A 12491-nucleotide genomic window follows, 5' to 3' on the forward strand; every position below is an offset into this window, starting at 1 on the left:
TGGTATCGGCAGTTCTTCTGTTGGATCCTGTGACAACCGCCCAAGGGACAAGATTATGCCATACTGGGGTTGATGAGCGCCTGGGTGAACTTCACAGCTCATTCCTGCAAAGCTTTTTTTTCTTTTTTTTTTCCTGATGTCCCAGATTCAATGAAAGGGTGAAATCTAAGAACATAAGAAAGGCCCTGCTGGGTCAGACCAAGGCCCATCAAGTCCAGCAGTCTGTTCGCACAGTGGCCAACCAAGTGCCTCTAGGAAGCCACTAACAAGACGAGTGCAGCAGCACCATCCTGCCTGTGTTCCACCGCACCCAAAATAATAGGCCTGCTCCTCTGATACTAGAGAGAACAGGTATGCAGCATGACTAGTGTCCATTCTAACTAACAGCCATGAATACCCCTCTCCTCCATGGATATGTCCACTCCCCTCTTAAAGCCCTCCAGTCTGTGTAAAGGTTGCTGGGTCCGTCACGTCTCACTTATCATCTGTTTCACTTTTCTGTGACTTGTGTTCTCCAGCTCTTCGAGGGTCTGACTGGGTTGGCTAATGGAGGCGCTAGGACCTGGCGGCAAACAAATAGCCTAGCCCTGGATTCCAGGCTGGCTTGCCTTGGTGACGTAAGCTAGAAGCCCTCTCTCTCTCTCTCTCTCTCTCTCTCTCCTGTGTGTGTGTGTGTGTGTGTTTCTTCCCCCCTCTTCCCCCTCCCTTCCCAAGCTCTCTTAACATTAAAGCGAAAATGCTCCTTTCTGTGCCTCCTCGTGCAGGGATCGCCACTTTTGGCTACAACAAAAGCAACAAGAAGGTAAGAAAGCCAGCCCAGGCTCCCCGCAGCCCTCCCCCCCCCCCACCCGCTTCCTATTCCCAAGATTTTGGAAACGTCCTTGGCTCGGAGGAGGAGGAGAAGCCAGGAAGAAAGGGTGGCCTGTTCCCCCCCCTCTCCTAAATATCCCAACCGTGAGGGGAGAGGAGGCTCCTGCCAATGATTTGGGGAGGTTGGGAGGCGAGGAACTCGGCTTCCCGACAGGGAAACCAACCTCACAGATGGGCTGATCTTGGCCTCTGTTCCCTTGGTGACCCCTATCCATCCCTGCACCACCAGCCCCCGCCCCCCCCCCGCCAAGGCTAGAGTGTCCCCAAGGGCGAGTTTTTGGGTCTGGAGCAAACGGGCCCCTGAAATAAGCTGGATAGACTAGAACAACAGGCAAGTAAATCACAACACTTGGTGAATCTTCTCAGATGTTTAATATTCTGTGAGGTTCATCCCTGCATCCCCGATTGTGGGTTTTGGCGAGCAGAGGGGGAAGAGGGGATGCATCCACAAGGAGGCTGGGTCGTCTTTGATGCTGGAAACAGGAGGCGCGGTTCAAATGCCAGGCATGGGGTTCAAAGCAGGATCAGAGCGAGGCCTTGCTTTTTAACCCTCCCCTGACTTTCCAGGGGGATCCACACTTCTGAACTCCCCTCCCCCAAGTGTGGGGTTCCAGGATGTGGTTTCTGTGGCATCCACGTGTTCTGAGGCAGCATGTGCCATAAAGGAATCCTTTCCCCTATCTGCACCGCCCTTTCTGCTCCCCACATCTGGGGTGAGACAGGAATATTGAACATGCTGGAGAGATGATGGGGCATTTAGCTTGCAGCATGGGAGCGATAGCAAAAAGCGGAATCTGCCTTACTACTCCTTCCTCATCAGGACTGTCAGTTGGGACCTGAAGGGCCTTGCCAGATTTGGAAAATGCAAGGTGGCCTCCTGGATTATGTATTTATTTTTAAGATGGGGCGTGGATTAGCTTTTCCTCTGTCAAGAAGCATGGTCTAGTGCTGGGGCTGAATTTCTAGTTGTAGCTGAAAAATGGAATAAAGAGAGAGTTAGGAATTGGGAGGCCAGACTTATGGAATTTTAAATGTTTATTATGTCTTTTGTTGATTCATTGTCTGCTCATATGCCTGTGTTGTCCGGTAAAAGGTGGGGGGTCTGTTTGACTTTCCTGTGCTTCAGCTCTTTCCATAGCTGAGATCTGGAGGCTAAACAATGAATGTGCAAATCGTATTCACTGTGGTAATGAAGTTGGACAAAAACCCCAGGTGGGAGAGCAAAGGCCAGATTTAGGTAATTAATGGTGTTTCTCCATATTAGGGACAAGTACAGCCCTTGAAGAATCTCTAGCCATCTTAATCTCCCTGTGCCCCCTTGCCAACTTCTCTTTGAACTAGGATGACATTTGCTTATTCTGACCAATGTCTGACGGGAATGTGTAGAAACAGGCAGATGAAGGATGAACTTGTGCATTGGTGGTAAGGGCAGGGTTTTATATATGGGGGTGATCTGTACAGACATAAAGGACAGACTAAAGGGACAAATTGCTAACAATGCAGACAATTAATATAATTTGTGGTTCTTTGTAAAATTACTGCTTTGTTTGTTTTATGTGCATACATATTTTTTCTTCCACCTCCCTATGCATTCAACTGTGCATATTGTACGTGTGCTTCCTTGTGTGTGCAAGTTCTCTGTGTGTTTTTTTATTTTTTTCAAAATTATTATTAGATTAGTACAACTTTCTGGTGCAGTTTTCTTTTGGACTGGCATTTTATTTCGTAGAACTGGTACTGGGTTGCTGATAAAAGTTTGATAGAAGCACTGTCAACAGCGAGCAGAGAGGAAATCTACTTTAGGGTGGGAATGTGTGTCTCAGTGCATGTGCACATACAGGTGTGCTTTGGTGAGTAGGTACTCACTTATTGCGGTGGTATGTGTGCACAGTTTCACTGTATGTGTGTCCATTGTTTGTATGATCACTACCATCTGGGTAGCATGTGTAGCTGAATTTGGATAATAATGATTGTGCATGATTAGGTAAGGAGGAATCATTTGATGAGTATATGGTACATTGGACAAACCATCTAAACGGAAGAATTTTTGTTTCAGCATGCAACATCCCACGTAAAACCATGGGTAAAACCATGTATTTTGATATGTTGAGTTTTGAGACTTGAAGAGCAGACCAGTGAGACTAAACCAGCCTTGGCGCAAAGATCTCTGGCTTAAGCGGATTATGGATTTTATTCAGTGTATCTCCATCCTGTAAATTGTGGACTGCTTTGCTAGTACCCTGGTTGCTTTGAGTTCTCCTAAGGCTATATAGATCAACATCTCTCTGAAGCCATGGCAGATACAGATGGGGTGGGCAGTGGAAGACTGCATGCATCCAGAAGTAAAGGGAATTCTGTTCATCACAATTTGCTGACTCTCTGCAGTTAGTCTTCTTTACTGAGTGGAAATACTCTCTGATGGAAACTTGGCTATTTATACCCCACTAGGTTTCCTGGTTAGTTTAGATTTGGAATATATGTACACACAAATTAAGTGGTACATTTAACGATTTTTTTTAATGTTGGGAGAGCTTGATTTCAAGCAAAGGTCATTGGAGTGATAGTTGCTGATTAACGGTGTTTATAATGCAGACCAGTAATAATAATATTTAGCATCTCTATACATATTGTGATTCTAGTACTTTGAGCTGCCTTGGATGTCTAGGACAGCACACCATTTTTAAAACCTGATTACTATATGCAGTGCTTTAGAGTGTTCAGAGTGCTTTACATACATCATTTCTGTCATCCTCACAACCCTGTATTATTATTAGCCTTGCAAATAAGCCCACCAAGATTACAAGCCTACCTACCCAGTGGAATTCATCTGTGGTACACAAGTCATTCTCATCCTGTTTATGTTTCTCTGCCTGTTCACCTGGAGGGAATGCTTAACTCACCACAAGTGAGCAAGCAAGCGGCTGTTTAGAAGCCTGTGATCCCCATGTTGCAAATGTGCTGGGGGTTGAGGCTGAGAGAACAGTGGTGTGCCAACAGTCACCTAATGGGCTCTCAGTACAGAAGAGTCAGTCACAGAAGAATTGTTTGGTTTTAGAGGAGGCAGACTGAAAACACTGCCTCATGCAGAAAGGCAACAGGTATGCTCCTCCCAAGGCAGGTATTTCTTGTTTTACAGATGGTAAAACTGCATCTTTTTGGAATGTGTGAATAAAGCATACCTCTGTTTTTAATTTGGAAGAAAGTGCACTCCTCCTTTCCGAAGGGTACATCTTTACTAACATATAAGAGTCAGAGGCCAGTGAATTAGCATCCAGTCCCTGCAGTACAGTGGCACTCTGTCAGTCAGGAAGCTTTCAGCTTCATCAAAAGAGCCCGAAACCTTTTTTTAATAAAACGAATAACCTTGAAAAGGGAAATCAAGTCTATGCTGCTTAAGACATCTAAGCACTACAACTTGGGCCCCTGAAGAAAGTCATTGGGTGCTTTTTTCCTTTAACCCAGGAGAATCAGATGGGATGAAAGGCCAACCTCCCCAGATGCCCAGGGACCACACTTCCAGTGTTTCACTGTAGGGTAGTAAAAGGTCCACCATTTTATATCTTGCCCTGTTTTAATCCAATAGAAAGATTTCATGTGTTTTACAGTGAGGCCACAAGCTGCAACTTCTTCATTCCAGAAAAGTCTTATTCAAAGTGAATTGGATTGATTGCAATCTAAATCAAATAGTTGTTTGCCAGAGCATTGTAGCTAATCTCAGAGCCATCCAGTCTGCATCATGAACACGGTGCTTTGCGAGAGACGTGCCTCATCCCCCATGACTGTGAAATGAAGTAGTCTCTCGTGGCCAAACTAGACAAGACATGGGAAATACATGAGCGGTCTTATGACACATACCCCTTGGTGGTGGTTGTGTGTGCTTTTTTGACTAAATAGTAGCCATTGGTGTGAGCAGAAAGGGTTGTGAATGTGATATGGTATAAATGCTGAGTGCTTCCACATGGAGGATTTGTGCCACCCTCTCTCAAACTGGATCAGGGTTTTTCAGAGCATCCACATGATACATCTTTCAGTGGTGTTCCTTCTGTTGTGCTCTGCAGCTTTCACAGGTTTGCCCCAATGTTTCCCAAATCTGCTTTCCTCCAATCTTTCTGGAAAGATCAGAGTCAAAGTGGGTTTGCCTGTAGTGTCAACGGGAAGATGAAAATTTCTGAACCCACCCATATCCAGGGCCATTTCCGTTCTCCACCCCATCACACCCATCATTACTCCCACTGCTGCCACTGGTATGATTTTAAGCAAGTTTTAAAAAATTGATAGGAGACACTATAGTGTCATAACAAGATACTGATATACCTACTGGGTGTGTAAAGTGCTGTCAAGTCACAGCCGACTTACGGCAACCTAGTAGGGTTTTCAAGGCAAGAGACTAACAGAAATGGCTTGCCATTGCCTTGCTCTGCATAGTGGCCCTGGAATTCCTTGGTGGTCTCCCATCCAAATACTAGCCAAGGCTGACCGATATACCTACTACTTATACTGAAAAATGGCAAAAGGCCCTCCCGTGCTAGGGAAGGGGAGGGTGGGGGCAAGGGAGGAAAGAACAGAGGATCCCCCTGTTGCGATGCTCCACTGCTGCTTTGAAATGCCCTCTGCATTTACAGTGGCTATGAGTCTACAAGGGGGAATTGCTGCCATGTGGAAGCTGTCCCCGTGAGCCATTTTTCTGATACATTCTTGTATTCAGCTGCATTTCCTCCACCAAGGGAAGTCTGTCTTGTCCCCTTTGGGCAGGAACCTTGACCTGGATAGCCCAGGCTAGCACAATCTCATTAGATCTTGGAGAGTAAGTAGGGTTGGCCCTGGTCAGTATGCAAATGGAAAACCACCAAGGAATACCAGGGTTGCTACACAGAGGCAAACCACAGCTGACCATCTTTTGCATTGAAAATGCTAGAGGGTCGCTGCAAATTGATGGCAAAAAAGGGTGAGGAAGCATCCGGGGTGGGGTGGCCCACAGGTAAATGGCCCTTGCCACTTTTCCTGTCAAGACTGCTTGCCTCCCTTCCCCCCCTGCTGTATTTCAGTAAAAAGAAAATGAAGAGGAGAAGGCTGGAAGATTGTTCATGTGTCTCCTGGACATTGTCTAGTTTGGCCTTCAGTTTTTCAGATGGCAACCCTAGGTAGAATGCTGAGGTTGCAAATCAGGATGAAGACAGGGGGAACTTTCTCAACAGTCTTTAGCTGGGATGTTAAATCTGCTTTGGACACAGATGTGTCTTGCAAGTTAAAAGTTGAATTGGTTCTCAGTTTTACAAGTGCCTTCAAGCTTTGGGTGGGTTGCCCAATTTAAAAAAAGTTTAAAGCATTACAGATACAGATGTAAATATCTATCCTTCACTCCATTCCCAAATAATTTTTTTTTAAGTTGCACTATAACAATTGCAAAAAGTGCTCCCAAGGACTGAAAGTGGTTTGAAGGGTGCTGTCATGGTGTAATGTTCTAAGAGGCTGTGCTCAGGAAGTCCCTGTTTCGAATCTTGTCTTTGCCATGAATTTACTAGGTGGCCTTAGATGTGCTCCTCTTTCTCTGGCTGAGTCCTAGCTGTAACGTGGAGATGATAATACTGATCTATCTTACAGGATTATTATAAGAATAATATAATAATATAAGTGAAATGCATTGAGCTTTCATTATTATCATCATGAGTATTAACCCACAGGGGCCTTCCACAGCTTACCTTTCCTGTTCAAACTGATATCAGAAACTTGCAGAGCAATTCCTCCCCCCTCCCAGAGCACATATGTGTGTTTTCAGGGACGTGAAGGTGTTCAGACTACTTCTGCCACACACAGGATGAAAACTGACACATAGCTTCAGTCCTGAGCTTGCTATGGAAGCATGCTCACTGCAGTTCAGACACATGTAAAGCCTTCTGAATCCAGATCATATTCAGGGAGAACCTGTTCTTCTGGTTTTTGACACAAGATAGATTTGCACAACACTGAATGGCTAGCGCCTCCCCCAGACACACACCTTTTCAGAACTGGGTTGTACACAGCCCTTACTGGCCAGCCCTTGTGTCATTCAGAAAGCCAATTTCCTCCTCTCCCTGAGCATATTTTAAATGGTTTTTTAAAATGTAAAATTGTACAAAGAGGTGGTGAACAAATTTACATCCAGTAAACAAGCCAAGCAGTTGAAGGGAGAAAAGAAACAAAAGGGACATCCTGCTTGAAATGTGGGGGAGAGGAGGGAGAGGCAATAGGGATATGACCCATGGGCTGTATGTGGGGGAGCAGCCCAACCTCCCAGGCACCTGCTCCTGTTCACAGTCTGTCTTGACCCTCACCACCAGGAGTGAGATACAAACACCTCTCTGTCTACCACATTCTTCAGCTGAGAAAGGATGTCCATATTTGAGAGGTTAGTGCTGATTATTGATTCTCCGTATGTAGAATCTGGCAATAGATGGCTGATGTGCGCTACGAAGTATCTCATCTTTCATTTTCATTTTTAAAAAGTGAATATCAGGCCGTAGTCATTAGACAGAGAGACACAGAGACAGAAACAGACAGGCACTGTCTGGAAGTTATTCCAGAGTTCAGGGGGTGGAGCTTCTGTGTGCTCCATAACTATTGATTCCACCTTTAGGTCCTTCTGCTGTGTCCTTCTCCTACTACTCCCCTACTAGATAACTCTTGTATGTATGTTATGTGCCATCAAGTCGCTTCCAATTTATGGTGAACCCTATGAAGTCCAAGATGTCCTATCATTAGGGTTGCCAGGCCCCTCATTGCCACCAGCGGGAGGTTTTTTGGGCGGAGCCTGAGGAGGTCGGGGTTTGGGGAGGGGAGGCACTTCAGTGCCATAGAGTCCAATGGCCAAAGCAGCCATTTTCTCCAGGTGATCTGACCTCTGTCGGCTGGAGTACAATAGCCTCAGTTAGTCATTTTAGCTTCTAGGGAAAGTTCGGGCTTGATTTAAGTTACACATCCTTACACTTAAGACTCTTTTCTAGGACCTTTTCTATTTTACTTTACAGAATTTATATCCTGCCTTTCTGCCGTCACAAAGGCCACCAAGTTGGCTAACAAACTAATCGTGCATTCCCGAGAATTGGCGTACTGGAACGGCGGGGAGAAGGCGCAGGCGAGCCGTCTCCTAACACCATTCCCCATATGCTGCTAAACAAAAAAAGCCGTTTTGCGGCTTTTTTTTTGTTTAACGGGGCCTTTTGCCCCATTGAAAACAGTGAGGGTGCACCTGCTAAAAAGCAGGCGCAGCAACTCTGTTCCCGGCGCCAGGATAATGGGGCGAATGGGGATAGGAAGCCGCCCCAGGAATGCCTGCCCCCACGCCAGCGCAGCAATTCTCCGCTGTGGCCTGCGCCACAGAGAGACCACACCAGCAGAGGGGCAAGGCGCAGCTCCGCGGTGTTCGGGCACCGGCGGAACTGCCCTCGCCACCAGCGTAAGTGCGGCTTGTTGCGTGATTAGACACACGCTGGCGGCAAGGTCACGCCTCCTCCTAAGAGGACTCGCCCCCCCCCAGGAATGTGCGGTAAGACATACACAACAAAATCACGTTTTAACCCCCCCAAACCATTATAATTGAAACAATTAAAAGCAGAGCTAAAATATATACAAAACAAAAACACCAATTAAAAACATTAGGCCGGAAGGAGGGGTCACTGAGGGAATGCCAAATGAAACAAAAATATGTATACTCTCTGGTGGAAGATAAAGGGACAGACAAATCCCCCTGGGGGGGAAGTTCTAGAGTGTTGGTACCACTACCGAGAAGGCCCTCTCCTGAGTTGCTGCCTGCCTAATCTCAGAAGGCAGGGGAACCCGAAACAGGGCCTCTGAAGATTTCCATAGTGGTTGAGTAAGTTCATAAGAGAGCATAGTGGTCGGGTAAATTCATAAGGGAGCAGGCTGAGAGCCAGCATGGTGTAGTGGTTAAGAGTGGTGGTTTGGACCAGTGTAGATGAAAGAGAGCTAGCATGGTGTAGTGGTTAAGAGTGGTGGACTCTAATCTGGAGAACTGGGTTTGATTCCCCACTCCTACACGAGCGGTGGACACTAATCTGGTGAACTGGGTTGGTTACCCCACTCCTACACATGAAGCCAGCTGGGTGACCTTGAGCTAGTCACAGCTCTCTTAGAGCTCTCTGAGCCTCACCTACCTCACAGGGTGTCTGTTGTGGGGAAGGGAAGGTGATTGTAAGTCGGTTTGATTCTTCCTTAATGGTAGAGAAAGTTGGCATATAAAAACCAAGTCTTCCTCTTCTTCTTCTCCTCCTCCTTGTATGTTGGTCTCAAACTATATAGGGTTTTAAAGGTCATCACCAGCACCTTGAATTGTGCCCAGAAATAGATTGGGAAGCAGTGTGGATAAGCCAAGATTGGAGTGATATTGTCCCTATGACCCATTCCCGTCAACATCCTAGCTGCACCAACTGAAGTTTTCAAACACTTCTCAAAGGCAGCCCCATGTAGAGCTCATTACAGTAATCTAGATGTAACCAGGGCATGCATGACTATGGCCGGATTTTTTTTGCCCAAGAAAATTTAAAGTTTTTAATATTATAGCACAGGCTAAACCTACAAAGAACATGATTGGGGACATATTGCTGATATGGTTATTAGGGCATAACTATGCATGCTTGGATCCAGATTTCATGGCCAGACTTCAGTCAGGCTGGCCATGATCCCCCCCCCCCCGAAAGTTACAGGCAGATTGAAAGAAGAGTCACTGCTCATGGTGGAATATACTCATGCCTCTTTTGTCTTCCATAAGCATATTTTGCAGGTTATTTTCACAGGTGACAGTGAGACAAAGGAAACATGGGTGTGTGTTCCAGAGGTAGGCAGATTTTTAACCTGAGGGCTAGCACTGGGTCTTTACCTTGCTTTTGGGGGCTATGAATGAACTTTTCCTGATTCTGGCAGCCCTACGTCACTTCTGGCTTTCCTGTGTTTACATTTGGGTGAGCTGATCGTACCAGGGCGCTGCTGTATGTTTCTGCCTATTATAGGTGGTGACCCAGGCATGGCTTTTTTCCTACTCTGCTGCTCTTGACCCTTGACAGGCTGAACTATTTGGGTGGATGATTTGGCTACCTGCCAGCTACCTACCAGTGTGGCCAGTAGATTTTTATGAACTGGATGTGATGCACAGGATGCAATGCACGTACTTCTGGTGTACACCCTTGGAAGCAACATCTCCCTCAAAGTATTTTCTGTTCTTGTAAACTGTTTACGGTCTTCAGCCATATTTATTCATACTCTTGGCTGATTCTCTAGCATGCTCGCAAACTGCTGTTCTCACTGATTCCTCCATTCAAGTATAATTGAGAAACAGAAAATTGTTATTTATTAAAACATTTATATCCTGCCTTTCCGGTTGGTTCAAGGCAGCTCACCTCTTTAGGGAGCCCATTCCCCAGAGCCAGACCTTAACTGGTGGGATAGCCCTCAGATGGCTGCCTGATGACCATAGTTGGCGCACAGGGACATTATAGAAGGAGACAGTCCTTCAAATATGTGGGTCCCAGATAGTGAAGGCCTTGAACTCAGAAGCAGACTGGCAGCCAATGTAGCTGTTTCAAAATGGGCAACATATGTTCCTGGCAGCTGGCCCCTGACAGCAGTTGGGCTGCCACATTCTGGACCAGTTGTAGTTCCCAAGTTTTCTTCAAGGATAGCCCTATGTACAGCACATTGCCGTAATCCAACTGTGAAGTTACAGAAGCATGGATCAGTGTGGCCAGATCAGCTGAGTCTAGGTAATGAGAATCATAAAATCGTAGTGTTGGAAGGGACCACCAGGGTCATCTAGTCCAACCGCCTGCACAATGCAGGAAATTCACACTACCTCCCCCCCACCCCTGTGATCTCTACTCCATGCCCAGAAGATGGCCAAGATGCCTTCCCTCTCTTCATCTGTTTAAGGTCATAGAATCAGCATTGCTGACAGATGGCCATCCAACCTCTTCTTAAAAACCTCCAGAGAAGGAGCGCTCACCACCTCCCTTTTAAACATGGTCTGTTTCCACTGGATCTGCTGATTTCTAACTGCATAGTATTTGTAGTTGAATTGTCAAAACACTATGCACAGGGGCTTTTTGCCCCGAAGAAATTCCAGGAGTATCTTGTGATGAATTATACATCCCCAGTGAAAATGTGGAGCTTTTGAACTACATGTGAGTCTCTCCCCCACAAAAACACTGCTTTGTAATAGCATATATATTTGAAATACATCACCAGGACCCACCAACCCCACAGCAGGATTCTTTCATTTTATGTGAACCGTGTGGCCATTTTACAGCTAAAGCAGAGAAGGGTCCAGACAACCCCCCCCCCTTTGACCAACTTGTTTCTGCGTACCTCAGTGCAGGGATCTTAAGAACATAAAACACCTGCATGGTCATTTGTGACATTCATCGTTCCATTAGTAGTCTTGTACTCACACACACACACAAAAGGCTTTCATGATTATAAGGGGACGTGTGTAAGAGGAGGGTGGCAAATCAGCCCAGTTTGGTTCCATCCTGCTGAGAACCTGTCAGATAGGCTCTCTGTCGGCCCTGGATATGAAACGAGATGGTTCCCCCCCACGGACAAAATGGAGTTTTTGTGCAATCCGTTCCTCCCCATTTGCACCCGGTCTCCTGCCCTAGATCTGCACCTCAATGGAGACCTGCCCGAGTAATCACTGATCTGATACCGGGTCCTGCAAAACAATGCCGGAAGCCCGGGAAGATCAGCCAGTTAATGCACACATTTATTTCCTATATGCGTTGTCTTAAGTCTTTACCGGTAGTTAACTTCTGTATTGTTTCTTTGTCTTCGAAACCTAATCAATCCCATTGTATTTATCCTATATATGTACTGATGCTTCCCCATGCCTGTACTCTAGCCTTAAGTTTCTATGATCTGCTGAACTCGCTGACTTTCTGAAATAAAACTTTTAACTCACTGCACCGTCTGGAGAGAAGTCTTTATTACCAGGAACGCAACGTGTTGCTGAGACCTGACAGAACCAAAAGCAGCCTCATAGTATTCTAGCATTATTCTCTGGCTAGTGCACTTGATAATGGCTTCGGGGGGGGGGGTTGGATGAGGGGGACAGACACGTGGAAGGAAGAAGCGAGAATGGGCATGGGGAGAAAAACCCGAAGTGACAAGTATGCACAGGACCAGCTTTCAATTTGGGACCAAGGCAGACTTTAAATTCGGGGTAAAACAGCATCCAGAAACCACAGGGAAAATGTGAGGGGAGAGTGAGTAAAGCTATGCCAGGAACCAGAGTAGAAACCACCCCATTCGCAGGCAGGAGAAAAACTATGCACTGACTTAGAAGCACTTATAGGCTGCCATATGGAAATATGATCAACAGTTTTCTGAAACATTTTTACAGCCCATTTTTATTGAAGATAAGAGTATAAGGAATATTGCACTTAAAACCAGACCTTGGCTTCTTCGTGGAATGGGTATGCTTAACATGACACACGCTGGACCAAAGTTGAATGAGAATTTAATTAAATCAAAGGGCTGGAAATTGACCAAAAAGATTCCTTGTCCAGTCTTTTCCCCGAGGCACTGCACCTTCATCCACCAGCCCCCTCAAGATAATCTAACTCAGTGCAGACCAC

The 12491-nt window shown here is 46.0% G+C and overlaps 1 protein-coding gene across 2 annotated transcripts in view; it reads left to right on the forward strand.

The window, feature by feature from the left end:
• The first annotated feature begins 673 nt into the window (after positions 1 to 673).
• Positions 674 to 12491, forward strand: part of RBMS2 (RNA binding motif single stranded interacting protein 2) — an 84363-nt gene continuing 72545 nt past the window's right edge. For both annotated transcript variants that reach the window (XM_056853970.1, XM_056853972.1), the window contains exon 1: positions 674 to 802. In XM_056853970.1, the coding sequence (XP_056709948.1) occupies positions 737 to 802 (66 nt within the window). In that variant the 5' untranslated portion in view covers positions 674 to 736. The remainder of the gene's footprint in view (positions 803 to 12491) is intronic.

The sequence above is a fragment of the Euleptes europaea genome, chromosome 1 (assembly GCF_029931775.1).
Source record: "Euleptes europaea isolate rEulEur1 chromosome 1, rEulEur1.hap1, whole genome shotgun sequence".
NCBI lineage: Eukaryota > Metazoa > Chordata > Lepidosauria > Squamata > Sphaerodactylidae > Euleptes > Euleptes europaea.